The sequence below is a fragment of the Oncorhynchus tshawytscha genome, linkage group LG33 (genome assembly GCF_018296145.1).
Source record: "Oncorhynchus tshawytscha isolate Ot180627B linkage group LG33, Otsh_v2.0, whole genome shotgun sequence".
NCBI classification, from domain to species: Eukaryota; Metazoa; Chordata; class Actinopteri; order Salmoniformes; family Salmonidae; genus Oncorhynchus; species Oncorhynchus tshawytscha.
Window position 1 is genome coordinate 32,735,606 of NC_056461.1, and position 15,038 is coordinate 32,750,643.

A 15,038-nucleotide genomic window follows, 5' to 3' on the forward strand; every position below is an offset into this window, starting at 1 on the left:
CTAAGCTAGCCGTTTCACATCCGTTACACTTGCAACTACTTAGCATGTTAGCTAACCCTTCCCCTAACCCCAACTATTTTGGCCAATGGTGAAAAGTACTTAAGTAAAAAATACTTGAAAGTACTACTTAAGTCATTTTTTGGGATATCTGTACTTCAATATTTATATTTTTTACAACTTTTACTTTACTACATTCCTAAAGAAAATAATGTACTGTTTACTCCTTACATTTTCCTTGACACCCAAAAGTACTAGTAACATTTTGAATGCTTAGCAGGATAGGAAAATTGTCTAATTCATGCACTTATCAAGAGAATATCCCTGGTCATCCCTATTGCCTCTGATCTGGCAGATTCACTAAACACAAATGCTTTGTTTGTAAATGAGGTCTGAGTGTTGAAGTGTGCCCCTGGCTATTCATAAAAAAAATATTTTTTTAAAATCAAGAAAATCATGCCGTCTGGTTTGCTTAATAAAGAATTTGAAATTATTTATACTTTTACTTTTGAGTATATTTTAGCAATTACATTTACTTTTGTTCTGAAGTACATTTAAAACCAAATACTTTTACTCAAGTAGTATTTTACTGGGTGACTTTCACTTTTACTTGAGTCATTATCTTAAAGATACACTTCTTGTTAATCCAGCTGCTGTGTCAGATTTCAAAAAGGCTTCACGGCGAAAGCAAACCATGCTATTATCTGAGGATAGCACCCCATAAAACAAAGACAATCATAATTCAACCCACCAGGCACAACACGAAACCCAGAAATAAAGATATAATTCATGACTTACCTTTGACGAGCTTCTTGTTGGCACTCCAATATGTCCTATAAACATCACAAATGGTCCTTTTGTTCGATTAATTCCGTCGTTATACATATCCAAAATGTCAATTTATTTGGCGCGTTTGATCCAGAAAAACACTGGTTCCAACTCGCGCCACATGACTACAAAATATCTCATAAGTTACCTGTAATCATTGTCCATTGCTGCGGCTCAGAGTATTGAATCCAATAGCTTCAATGACTGGGGACGGGGGGGGGACACACATCACCAAATTCACTAAGAATGCATTACATAGTATGAAAAAACAACACTCAGAGCCACAGCTCTATACTACTTGCCAAACAGAGAACCGAGATGATATATTCATTTTTGAGGTGTGATTGACATGGGGTATGGGAGTTTCCATGGGTAGTTTTTGACCATTTCTTTGGATTCTTCTGGAATGTCTAGCTCATTGTTAGAAAAAAAAGTGTGGTCCAAATCAGATGTTAGGTACTATAATAATTGAATATTATATGAATCCTATAAATTAAAAATGGCCAGTCTGGGCACAATGAATTAACTTAATTTAACAGAGAAAGTTATATTTCAACAAAAAATGTTGCAGGAATGATAATCTTATTGGTTTCTAACAGAAACAATTTCAGAACAATCTGAGATGAAGGGTGTGTAAATACTTTTTCTTGTGCTTTTTGAGGTGGAACTACCATACAGGTTTATCACACCACTGCCACCAATCAACTAGTGATTGAGGTGTAACAGCAAGAGCAGGGCTTGAACCTCTTGGCAGAGGCCATAGTAAAATCTTACATACGGGACGTCTACAATTATTACAAACATGATGGCCTTCTCTATTGAAATGTAATTAGACCCTGCAGAAAAAAAAAAACTAGCAAATTGTAGCCAGCTATTAGGTTGGATTTCCTCTCACTGTTAGCAGTTGGGCTTTTCAACTGGGCTTCCTGCATATTGTGCTGATGGACAACTAATCTCTCCATCACCGCCACAGTAATAATGCCACTTTAATAAAATGGAATGGATCACTTCCCTTTCCCTACTGCTCCATTCTGGACTGCAGGGCATGTGGACCAGGGATTAAGCAACTCTCAAAATCCATTGGCTCAGTGGAACTCCGCTTGTATATTCCATACATTACACTATGCCAAAAAGCACTATTAGACAGACAGTCATGGTAGCCTTCAGGATGATTTGTTGGACATAAAGGTTGATAACATGCGATTTCATAATTGACAATCCTTTCCACCAATATCCTCATCTCCCCACTCAACAAGGCCATCCTCTGACTGCCTAGCCTGGGACTCGGAGTTGTTGCTGCCAGTGACTTTTGGCAGCAATCAGGGATCGGAGTATGTAGGCAGCCCCATAGGTGGTATTAAAAACCCACAAAAAGTTCTGACTGCCAAAAGGCCCACCACTCCAACAGCCAGCACCACTTCATTCCTCCTGGGACAGGTCTGAAGTCTGAATCATGGCCATTCCCACCCTATCCGCTTTCAGCATAGCCAGATCCCACTTTCTGGGGCCTGTGAAATCCCACAGTTCCGCATTACAGCTGCTGTGCAAAGAAGAGGGGGAGGAGATTTTAACAGAGAGGGGCATAGAGTTAACCCAGCTGTGTTGGGGGAGGAATCACAGCTGCAAACTAGACACACCTGCAGCACTGGCAGGGAGGGATCAGGACTAAGCATATTCACACAACAAAGCTTCTTCAAAAATACCACTCAAGATTTTTCTCTATTATGTTATGGTTTCTACAGTCCAGGGACCATTTCATATGATACCCATTAAAATAGTTACATTTGGTTGTGTTTTTTTAATTATAAATCATTCGTTAATCGTTAATGCAGCAATTACATTTTCAACTACCTGACAATCAAAACATTAAAAACAGAGTTATTTAACAAATATTAAACCTAAACTCCAAGGTCATTCACCCTGGTAAAAAAAAAAAAGTATTATTCAGAACAGTTAAAATAAAATCATGATTCATGATCCCCAATAATAATACAAATATATAGATCCATGATTGACACTGGAAATAATGCCACCCTTTCTGCTCTACAAGGTGGAAATGAAATTAAAACCATATCAAAAGCTGAAAAATGAAAGCCCTTGACCGGTGGACTCTACTGTAATTAAAAGGTACTACAGTGAGATTAGTGGATTACATATCCTGTTCAACTGGCAGGCAGTAATGAATATGCATGGCCAGTGTTGTTATTATTCATGGCCATCCAAAGAAAATAGACAAAACTAGGCAGCAGTGATCATATGCACAGTTTCCATGGCAGCATATGAAAAAGGTTATATTTGGAAAGCTATCAAACAACAAAAAGCCAATTTGTTATCACATATGTTCTTTTGACAAAGATAATTAAATTGACAATCTCTAGGTCACCGTTTTGACTCAGCTGTCCCTCTGAGTGGCTGTTCTTCTCCTGCCCCCCCAACATGACTGCCTCAGAGTTTGACGAGAGTTTGAATGTGGTGGCGTCTGCGGCGCTCTTCGGCCAAGGCTCTGCTGTGTGTGCGGCACCGCAGAAGCTCCTCTCTGTGGTCCTCGTGGTGCATGGGGCAGTAGGCCTGGGGCTCACAGTGCTCCTGACAGACACACAGACAGAGGAGTGAGAAATAAACTGACTACAGCCTCGCCCAACAGACCACAGTCCATTTCTGTATTGGTCAGGTCCATACCTGGTGAGAGTGGTAGAAGTCTCTGTAGCCACCCTTGAGGACATAGAGCTCAGGGTAGTGCAGGGCTGGGTACTCGTTCATACTGCGGTCCACACTGCGCAGGAGGTGACACCTACAGAGTGAGACGGATACTCATGAGGAAGGACTTCATCTCAAATGGAATACATGCAGAAAAGCCTCATTTCTGCTGATTTCACACACGTGACTGAAAGGTCTGCATGTCTCACGTTCTGGGTGCTCTTTCAGAGGAGAATTCACAGTGCAGCACTAGCACAAGCCTCTTATCAGGAGAGTGGGCTTTTAGCCTCTGGGATAGCAATTGATCCACTGCCTTGTCTGTGTTGGGAAGGCTCAGCGCCCCCTGCAGGTGAAGTCAGGGATAACACTACCTCAGAAGAACACACACAGTACCATCTCCCACATTGAGATAAAAAGTCAGAACTGTCCAGGGACTTATTCTGTTCATCTCTCACCTTAATGTGTCCTCCCTGATACTCATATGGGTAGCGGCAGTCCACCACAACAAAAGACTCAACCAAACAGCTGAACTTCCCTTCCAGAAGAGCACTCATCTGGGACAATGAGAGAATTGCATTTTTTTGTTAATATAATTGCTCTTCCTGTAACATGCACTGTTTGGCACACTACATATCATTGGGCTTACTGTGTCAACCGTGATGTACTTCAAGCCTTGATGTCTCCCTGTCACAGTGGGTAGGGCATGCACCTAAAATGCAACAGTAATTTTAATTCACAGGACCATGTGATTGTGAAACTGTTTTTAGTGTGGATAACTAGTTGTAGTCTCAATATACTACCTTGCTGAAGTCTCCAATGAGTTCTGCATTGATCCCATCCCCACCCAGCTGCTGCTCCACATCACACAAAGAGTGGGTCCTCTTATGCAGGTGGTGCTAGTGAGCGGAATACGAGTCAGAAAATAAACTACCTTCACAACCCTCCCTTCCAACCCCCCTCTAACTTCACAACCCCCACCCCTTCTACCCTCCTTCCCCCACCCCTACCTTCACAACCCTCCTCCCCTACCAATATACAGCATAGCACTCCTGACCCACCCTTACCTTCCTATCATTGTTGATTCCAGCCCCTTGGTCTCCCTCTCCCTGGCCCACCTCCTCTGAGACGGCGGAGAAGGTGCAATGTCGTTTGAGTGGCTGGGGGTTGGCTGGGGAGGGGGAGGTGGAGGTGCGTTTCAGTGGACGTGCCAACCGCTCTGGCATGGAAGGGGATCGGAAGAGACGGCGTCCCCCCTGGCGACACACTGAAACCTAGTGACGGTACATATCCTGTTACTCCTCGCACCCAAGTAAAGTTCAAACCAACTGCAAGTTTGTGGATGTGAGAAGAGGAGACTTACAGAGGAGAGATCCACTTCCTGGTTCATGAGGGGTTCAGACAGCAACTGTGCCATGCTACATGACATGGCGACAGCAATAGAACCCTGGGGGAGAGAATGTACATGAGGAAAGGGCAGGGCAGTGGAGATATTCAAAATAAAGAAAGGAGTCATGTTGTAAGACAGAAAAAAAAAAAGTAGTAGTAGGAAGCATTAAAGATGTAGCAACCGAGATTGAACCGTGCATTGAATACAGGAGCAGGAGTCACACTGGTGCAGACCTCGCTGCATGAACCGTTCAGTGACATGGATTAACAGAATGGGACAAGAGGTAAAGACGTCCGTCTATGAGACCCAAATCACCTCATCAGCTTCCTGCTCCAGGATTTCCATGAATCCATCTGCATCCCCTGGGGAGTGCTGGGTTCGGGAGGGAGGTGCAGGGAAGATGGGGCTCCCCAGGGCACAGGGCTCACCGTCACCTTGGAGCTGGGAGTCTGGAGCAGGCAGCAAACACTCCGGCTTGCCCTGCGCTCTCTGCCCTGGGGCCACCTAAACATTTTTTTTTTAAACACAGCAATGCAGTAATTGTAATTCAGGTGAGAGAGAGAGAGAATGCGTTGAGTAAGTCCTCAAAAAACACATCCACATGCAATTCTCTGTTACATACAACAAGAGGTAGTCTCTAGAAAGACAGGTTGCCTCCCACAATGTTACCAATGAATGTTCCCACATAGTGCTGTTGCTCTAGGTCTGGAAGTCACATGGCTATACAAGAGCAAGAAGTGAGAAAATTGAGCAATCACATACTGTCATCTAGTGGCCATAATTGAATAAGCCACAAAGGGCACTGAGCTGTCACTAGACACTTTTTTATTTAACTATGCAAGATCGTTAAGAACAAATTCTTATTTACAATGACAGCCTACCGGGGAAGAGTGGGTTAACTGCCTTGTTCAGGGGCAGAATGACAGATTTTTACCTTATAAGCTCGGGGTTTTGATCCAGCAACCTTTTGGTTACTGGCCCAATGCTCTAACCACTTGGCTACCTGCCGCCCCCTTTATTGATTTAAAAAATCTTGTACAGTATATGCCCTTGAGAGGTGCAATCACTGATGGCACAATTGAAATAGGGTATTGTAGTAGAAGAAACTGGACAGCATTTGCATGTGAATATAAGTTAATCATAAATAATCCTGAATGTGAAAATACATCCGCTCACATTCTCCTTGTTACTTAATGGACGTTCACTGGGGTGAAGCTTTGGACTGCTACACAGCAATCTGGGCTAAGAGACAGGAAAGAGTGTGTTAATTAAACTCACACTGAGATAATCATACAAAACCCATTGATATGGAGAGTAAATCTAGTCTGTTCTTTACCAGGAAGGACTGCAACGTCTTCATGCGACTGTTCCAGGGAACAAAGGAGAACATTACTTTGGATGATGCAGGTAGCAACACAGTACCACTGTCATCCACAGGGCCCATGGGGAGCAGGTACTCATCCCTCAACAAATTATAACAATTATATTTGTGTTTCCAGAATGTTTGGAGCACAGGGCTTGCAATGCCAGGTTTGTGGGTTCAACTCCCGGGGCCACCCATACGTAAAATGTGTGCATGCATGACTAAGTCACTTTGGATAAAAGTGTCTGCTAAATGGCATTTTTATTTTAAACACAGGCTTCAAGTTAGTGTTCTTGAAGGTGAGAGGAATAAGCCTGGTACCTTGGTGCAGGAGAGTCCAAGGCCACTGGAGAAGTAGGCTTGTCTGCAAACCAGCAGGAAATAATGTGCAAATAAAAATGTTGAGGACGGAGTGAAAACAATATGTCGCGATGAGCTCAAAAATGCAATGACAATCAAAGACAAACAAAAGTTTAAAAGCAGTGTCAACTGAAATTAAAAATGGTGCAAAAAGTAGCTGAAACTGAAAAGCCTCTGCAACAGTACCTAGCTAAATTGGTGGAGAGAATATGCATTGCACACCAGCATAGATAAAATAGTCACACTGAACTTCTACCCAGTCAAGAGGAGCCTGGTTCCTCCCAGGGTTTCTAACCTTGGGAGTTTTGCCTTGCCATTGTCGCCTCTGATTTTTCTTTGGGGTGTCCCCCTGGGTTGTTTTGTTGTTGTTGTTATGAATGAATATACCTACAGTATGTAAAAAAAGCATTGCTCACCTTTGTGTGGTGATCCCTGTGCAGCAGCAGCATCGTCTACACTCCCAGTGCTGAGGTTGGACAGGTCCAGACATCTCCGAGGAGTGTCACTGAGTAATGCATAAGATACACATGGGTAAATATAGTAGTATAAAGGCCATGGGTGTGGTTTATTTCTGCAAGGCATTTTGGACTCTCAATCCTTGCCTAATCTTATTCACAATCCATGTAAACATGGTACATGATCATGGCAGAGTATGAGTGTCCAGTAGCCTTTCCCTCGAGTGTCAGATAGCCACCTACACTTGAAATCAGTTAGCCAACTAATGTAGTTCGAGGATAATAGCTTTTACCCTGTGTGAAAGGCGCGGAGTCCCGTAAAGCAGTTGGCGAGTTCTGACATTGGGGAGGCATGGTAGTCCGGTGAGTGAGGGCCAGGCATAGATAAACTGTAACCATCCATCGGTAGGCTTCGTGAGAAGGGGGAAACACATTATGTTGTTAGCTAAATATTTTCATTAGAGCAGGAGCAGACCTACCTCAGTTAAACGTAGATAGATACTGAGTGATGTAGTTAGCTACCGTTAGCTATCTAGCTAGCTACTGTAGATTTGTTGTCTAGCTAGCTAGAGATTATTAGCGCGCTACTATAGCTTACTCATCATTACACAATTATTACATAAAACGTTAGTTATGTTATATAATCAAAAATGATACATAATATATTAAGCTAAATAACTTACGATTCAACAATATCCGTAGCTAAAGAGAGTAGACAAATGGATTTTAAATGTGTCACCAAAGAAACAACCAATGGCATGGCATCAAACGTCACTTCCGTGTTGCAGACTCATCGATTTGTCAGTGAAAATCACTCATCATCATCAAATCAAAAATGTGTCAAACAAAAAGTTTTACAATGTAATGTTATAAGCTAATGGTAAAAATATGCATAGACCATTTCAGGCAGTGCTGTCCAATCTCCAAAAGGTGCAGTCTTGTGTTTGTTAGAGACTGTCACAAAATAAGCAATAGACTTTCATTCTATACTGAACCAAAATATAAATGCAACATGTAGTGTTGGTTTCATGAGCTGAAATAAAATATCCCAGAAATATTCCATATGCACAACAACAAAAAGCGTATTTCTCTCAAATTCTGCAAGCTAATTTGTTTACATCCCTGTTAGTGAGCATTTCTCCTTTGCCAAGATAATCCATCCACCTGACAGGTGTGGCATATCAAGAAGCTGATTAACCAGCATTAATCATTACTCAGGTGCACCTTGTGCTGGGGACAATAAAAAGCCACTTTAAAATGTGCAGTTTTGTCCCACACAATGCCCCAGATATCTCAAGTTTTGAGGGAGCATGCAATTGGCATGCAGACAGCAGGAATGTACACCAGAGCTGTTACCAGAGATTTGAATGTTCATTAACTACCATAAGCAGCCTCCAATGTCATTTTAGAGATTTCGGCAGTACGTCTAACCGGCCTCACAACCGCAGACCACGTGTAACCACGCCAGCCCAGTACCTCCACATCCGACTTCTTCACCTAATCGTCTGAGACCAGCCACCTGGGCAGCTGATGAAACTGTGGTTTTGCACAACGGAAGAATCTCTGCACAAACTGTCAGAAACCATCTCAGGGAAGATCATCTGCGTTATCATCTTCTTCACCAGAGTCTTGACCTGACTGCAGTTCAGCGTTGTAACCGACTTCAGTGGGCAAATGCTCACCTTCGATGGCTTCTGGCATGCTGGAGAAGTGTGCTCTTCATGGATGAATCCTGGTTGCATTTTATTGATTGCAAAATGAATTCACAGAGATATCGTGACAAGATCCTGAGGCCCATTGTCGTGACATTCATCTGCCGCCATCAGCTCATGTTTCAGCATGATAATGCCTGGCCCCATGTCACAAGGATCTGTACACAATTCCTGGAAGCTGAACATGTCCCAGTTCTTCCATGGCCTGCATACTCACCAGACATGTCACCCATTGAGCATGTTTGGTATGCTCTGAATCTACGTGTACGACAGTGTGTTCCAGTTCCCGCCAATATCCAGCAACTTCCCACAGCCAAAAGGAGTGGGACACCATTCCACAGGCCACAATCAACAGCCTGATCAACTCTATGTCAAGGAGATGTGTCGCGCTGCATGAGGCAAATGGTGGTCACACCAGATAACTGGTTTTCTAATCCACGCCCCTACCATTTTTTAAGACATCTGTGACCAACAGATGCATATCTGTAATCTCAGTCATGTGAAATCCATAGATTAGAGGCTAATTCGTTTATTTCAGTTGATTGATTTCCTTATATGAACTGTTACTCAGTAAAATATTTGAAACTGTTGCATGAAACTGTTGCAATTTATAAGCTACAGTATAGTGTGCTGCAATTCCACACACTTTTCCACATTTGCCATCAAAAGGGGAGCACAAGCCACCAGTCGCACATCCCTACTCTAAACTCTAGCAGGAATGAAAGGTTCAGGTAGGGCTAGAGTCTGGTCCTCAAATCAAATTAAATTGAATTGGTCAAATACTTCATAAACAACAGGTGTAGACTAACAGTGAAATGCTAACTTATGGGTCCTTTTTCAACAATGCAGAGTTAAAGATTTTTTTAAATATATAAATAATGACACAAGGAATAAATACACAGTGAATAACGAATAACACTGACGAGTAAAAAATAACATGACTATATACAGGGAGTACCAGTACAGAGTTGATGTACAGGGGTATGATGTAATAACATGACTATATACAGGGAGTACCAGTACAGAGTTGATGTACAGGGGTATGATGTAATAACATGACTATATACAGGGAGTACCAGTACAGAGTTGATGTACAGGGGTATGATGTAATAACATGACTATATACAGGGAGTACCAGTACAGAGTTGATGTACAGGGGTATGATGTAATAACATGACTATATACAGGGAGTACCAGTACAGAGTTGATGTACAGGGGTATGATGTAATAACATGACTATATACAGGGAGTACCAGTACAGAGTTGATGTTCAGGGGTATGATGTAATAACATGGCTATATACAGGGAGTACCAGTACAGAGTTGATGTACAGGGGTATGATGTAATAACATGACTATATACAGGGAGTACCAGTACAGAGTTGATGCACAGGGGTACGAGGTAATAACATGACTATATACAGGGAGTACCAGTACAGAGTTGATGTTCAGGGGTACGAGGTAATAACATGGCTATATACAGGGAGTACCAGTACAGAGTTGATATGCAAGGGTACGAGGTAATAACATGGCTATATACAGGGAGTACCAGTACAGAGTTGATGTACAGGGGTATGATGTAATAACATGACTATATACAGGGAGTACCAGTACAGAGTTGATGTACAGGGGTATGATGTAATAACATGACTATATACAGGGAGTACCAGTACAGAGTTGATGTACAGGGGTATGATGTAATTGAGGTAGCTATGTACATATAGGTAGGGTTAAAGTTACTAGGCAACAGGATAGATAAGACAGTGGCAGCAGTAGGTAGTCATTTGATTAGCTATTAAGCAGTCTTGTTTAGCAGTCGTATGGCTTGGGGGTAGAAGCTGTTCAGGGTCCTGTTGGTTACAGACTTGAGGCACTGGTACTGCTTGCCATGCGTTATCAGAGACAAGAGTCTATGGCTTGGGTATCTGGAATCTTTGACCATTTTTTTTAGGCCTTCTTCTGACACCACCTGGCATAGAGGTCCTGGATGGCAGGGAGCTCGGCCACAGTGATGTACTGGGCCTTACTCACCACACTCTGTAGTGGCTTGCAGTAGCCATACCAAGCAGTGATGCAGCTAGTCAAGATGATCTCAATGGTGCAGCTGTAGAACTTTTTAAGGATTTGAGGGCCCATGCCAAATCTTTTCAGCCTCCTGAGGTTGGAAGAGACGCTGTCGTGCCCTCTTCACAACTGTGTGGGTGTGTGCGGACCATGTTAATTCCTTATTTATGTGGACACCGAGGAACTTGAAGCTCTACTTGCTCCACTACAGCCCCATTGATGTGGATGGGAGTGTGCTCGCCCCTCCGTTTTGTGTAGTCCACAATCAACTCCTTTGTCTTGCTGACTTTGAGGGAGAGGTTGTTGTCCTGGCCTCCTCCCTATAGGCTGTCTCATCATCATCATCATCTGTGAGCAGTCCTACCACTGTTGTGTGGTCAGCAAACTTGATGATGCATTATGGGTGGGTATAAGGGGGCCTTGTCTGCCCTACTGTACCTTCTTGCCCATCCAAATAAAATATTGAATTATTGATAATTTATTTGACCCCGCCAACAGAAAGACGCATCAATCTTAGTTTAAGTATCCGACCGAGCGAAACAGCGCCCCTCTGTCTCAGTATGTGTAGACTATATCTGGCCAGAACAAGTCAGTTGAATGAGCTGTTGATTTCCATAGGCTGGCACGTTGTAGTAAAGTGTTGTAGTAAAGACCAGGCAGCTCGTGAATTTCAAGTTTGGAGAAGCTTACAATTTATCCTACCATTTCTAACGATCTGAGTGACAGTTATGATTATTTTTATATATGCATTTTCATGGAACAACTTCATTTCAATAATACAATTGACCTTTTTCAAAATCGTTGTCACGTGGTTAATAATACAAATCTGAAGTAAAATATAAAAATCTCTAAATTAAAAGTAATCTAAGGATAGAGCACCAACCTCTGCCATATGGACACATTGATACACTGTGATCCATCTTCAACTAAAGCCTAAAGCTGACAAGTAAAAACAGTATAAAATACCCTGATGAAAATTCTGTCTCTTTCAATCACATTCATCTCTCTACTCCACCTGTCTGACTTCCTTTCCATCTTTCTTGACTTGAGCTATTGCTAGTGAAGTGCAACATTGTTTTAAATCATCAACTGGGTCCAGCCTGAATTTGTCACTATAGCGAACTTGCAACATTGTATCAACTAGCCTATTCCGGCACTCTGAGTTTCTCACACCAGTGAGTTCAGGACAGCTGTTCTTTTTAGGAAGTTTTCGCTGGATATATGGAATCATCAGATCAATATATTTTGCTCTTTCACACTGAGGCTTGGTGTTGGAAAGATTTTTCAAATACTGAGGAACTATCATTGCCAATGGATGTAAAAAACAAACAGACTTTGTTGATTTACTGTGTGAGGTGAAGAAAACATTATTGAGAAGCTCACCTTATTAGTGGTGGACATGGGGAGCTATGACAACCAGAAATCAGACATTGCCTCATACTAGTACATGGGAGTATGGCTAGACGGTACAATGTCCTTCTCTCAGTGTAACGGATGTGAAACGGCTAGCCAGTTAGTAGTGGTGCGCGCTAAATAGCGTTTCAATCTGTGACGTCACTTGCTCTGAGACCTTGAAGTAGTGGCTTTTGTGGAGCGATGGGTAACGATGCTTCGTGGGTGACTGTTGTTGATGTGTGCAGAGGGTCCCTGGTTCGCGCCCGAGTATGGGCGAGTGGACGGTCTAAAGTTATACTGTTATATCAGCATATATCAAAGCTGCAGGCTAAGGTTAAATCTAGACTTGGTTTCCTCTATCGTAATCGCTCCTCTTTCACCCCAGGGGCCAAACTAACCCTGATTGAAATGACCATCCTACCCATGCTAGATTACGGAGACGTAATTTATAGATCGGCAGGTAAGGGTGCTCTCGAGCGTCAAGATGTTCTTTACCATTCGGCTATCAGATTTGCCACCAATGCTCCTTATAGGACACATCACTCCACTCTATACTGGTCATCTCTGTATACCCATCGCAAGACCTACTGTTTGATGCTTATTTATACAATTATCTGAGATACCTACTGCAGCCTTCATCCACTACATACAACACCCATTCTGCCAGTCGCATTCTGTTAAAGGTCCCCAAAACACACACAACCCTGGGTCACCCCTCTTTTCAGTTTGCTGCAGCTAGCAACTGGAACGAGCTGCAAAAAACACTCAAACTGGACAGTTTTATCTCTTCATTCAAAGACTCAATCATGCACACACTTACTGACACTTGTGGCTGCTTCGTGTGATGTATTGTTGTCTCCACCTTCTTGCCCTTTGTGCTGTTATCTGTGCCCAATAGTGTGTGTACCATGTTTTGTGCTGCTACCATGTTGTGCACCTGCCATGATGTGTTGCTACTGTGTTGTTATCATGTGTTGCTGCCGTGCTGTGTTGTTGTCTTAGTCTCTCTTTATGTAGTGTTGTGGTGTCTCTCTTGTCATGATGTGTGTTTTGTCCTTTCTTCTTCTTTTTATCCCAGCCCCGGTCCCGGCAGGTGGCCTTTGCCTTTTGGTAGGCCTTCATTGTAAATAAGAATTTGTTTTGAATAAATAGTTAAATAAGAATAACATTAAAAAAATGGCACTTTTCCTACTTTTGTATGCAGCAGGCCTACTTCTGTGCGTGCTCAGGTGCACACACTCCCTCAACATTATTAGGACAGAGAAACCAGACATTGTTAAAGCATTCCAGCAAGGGAAACGGCGCCCTTCTCTCTCAGTATGTGTAGACAACGTATCTGATGCTGTTTGGACCTAAAGAGTCAGAATTGGAAAAGATAGTTAGCGGATGATCAGTGCACTGTCAGGATGCTTGGATTGCCCTAAAGTAAATGGATGTTTCGCCAAAATTATATAATTACTCCTGTCTAAATAAAATCATTCAAAATACTTCACCAGGGAGGATGACTTAGCCAACACTCCCGACCTCGATGATCACCAAACCTCAGTGGGAAAGACCAAAATATCATGAGTGCATTATAACTGCAGTATTGCTGCAAATACTGCGTCCACAATAACACTTTTTTTTTTTTACTGCAGTTTCAAAACTAGCTTTTTGTACGGGATATATCCAGTGGAAACGTCATAAAAAACACATGTCTGTCCTGAGCTCACTGACACAGGAGATTCTGAGCACCCGGAATAGGCTAGTTGATAAAAATGTCAAATTTGCTAGCGACAGCTTCTGGCGAACCCAGTGAATATTTATTACAATGTTGCACTTCACTAGCAATAGCTCAAGTTAAGACAGATAGAAAGGGAAGTAGACAGGCAGAGTCGAGAGATGAATGTGATTGAAAGAACCAGAATATTTTCTACTTTTTTTATTTGTTGGCTTTAGGCCTATGTATTTTACTTAGTTGACCATATACGTTATAGCCCTACTGCTGCATTGGCCATAGGCTATCACTGAGTTCTATTCTTTTATTTCTTTAGCCAACAATGGACCACAGTGTATCAATGTGTCCATATTAGGCTGGTTCTCTCAGCTTAGTTAAATTTTAACTTTTAGATTTTTATCATTTGACTTCAGATTTATATGATTAACCACGTGACAATGATTTTGAAACATTATTATTGAAATGAAACTATTCCACGAAAATACGCATATAAAAATAATCATAACTGGCACACAGATCGGTTGAAATGGTAAATTAAATTGTAAGCTTCCACAAACTTGAAACTCAGGAACTGTGTCACGTTCTGACCTTTATTTCCTTTGTTTTGCCGTTATTTAGTATGGTCAGGGCGTGAGTTGGGGTGGGCAGTCTATGTTTGTTTTTCTATGATTTTGGGATTTCTATGTTTCGGCCTAGTATGGTTCTCAATCAGAGGCAGGTGTCATTAGTTGTCTCTGATTGAGAATCATACTTAGGTAGCCTGGATTTCACTGTTTGTTTGTGGGTGATTGTCTATGTTAGTTACTTGTGTCAGCACAGTTCTTATGATAGCTTCACGGTCGTTTATTGTATTTGTTCGTGTTTTTCGTCATCTATTAAATGATGCATTCACACCACGCTGCGCTTTGGTCCGCTTCTTACGCGCTTCTTACGATGATCGTGACAAACTGCCTATGGTCTTTACTATTACATCCATTTAAAAAATGGTGAACCCGCCTGTGCAAGCAAGCCTGTGCACACATAGGAGGTCCTGTGAAAAAAGTTTGCCACCTATGGAAGTCAAA

General features: G+C 42.2%; 1 protein-coding gene across 1 annotated transcript; it reads right to left on the reverse strand.

Moving 5' to 3' along the window:
* Nucleotides 1-2,603: 2,603 nt before the first annotated feature.
* LOC112231192 (M-phase inducer phosphatase 1-A) lies at nucleotides 2,604-7,879 on the reverse strand. The gene is made up of 15 exons (XM_024397809.2): nucleotides 7,771-7,879; nucleotides 7,381-7,497; nucleotides 7,049-7,137; nucleotides 6,594-6,636; nucleotides 6,246-6,273; nucleotides 6,086-6,151; nucleotides 5,225-5,413; nucleotides 4,883-4,966; nucleotides 4,587-4,793; nucleotides 4,323-4,418; nucleotides 4,169-4,231; nucleotides 3,978-4,076; nucleotides 3,732-3,865; nucleotides 3,505-3,616; nucleotides 2,604-3,411 (listed from the first exon to the last, which is right to left on the reverse strand). The coding sequence occupies exons 1-15, from the start codon at nucleotides 7,845-7,847 to the stop codon at nucleotides 3,271-3,273; spliced, it is 1,545 nt and encodes a 514-aa protein (XP_024253577.1). The 5' UTR covers nucleotides 7,848-7,879; the 3' UTR covers nucleotides 2,604-3,270.
* Nucleotides 7,880-15,038: the final 7,159 nt, after the last annotated feature.

What these genes read in the sequence shown, in the direction of transcription:
- LOC112231192 (XM_024397809.2), bottom strand. Translation starts at nt 7,847, where the DNA reads ATGCCATTGGTTGTTTCTTTGGTGACACATTTAAAATCCATTTGTCTA. An exon ending in ACAGGGATCACCACACAAAG is followed by an intron (nt 6,637 to 7,048) that starts GTGAGCAATGCT and finishes GCTGGTTTGCAG; the next exon opens with ACAAGCCTACTTCTCCAGTG. An exon ending in AGACGTTGCAGTCCTTCCTG is followed by an intron (nt 6,152 to 6,245) that starts GTAAAGAACAGA and finishes CCTGTCTCTTAG; the next exon opens with CCCAGATTGCTGTGTAGCAG.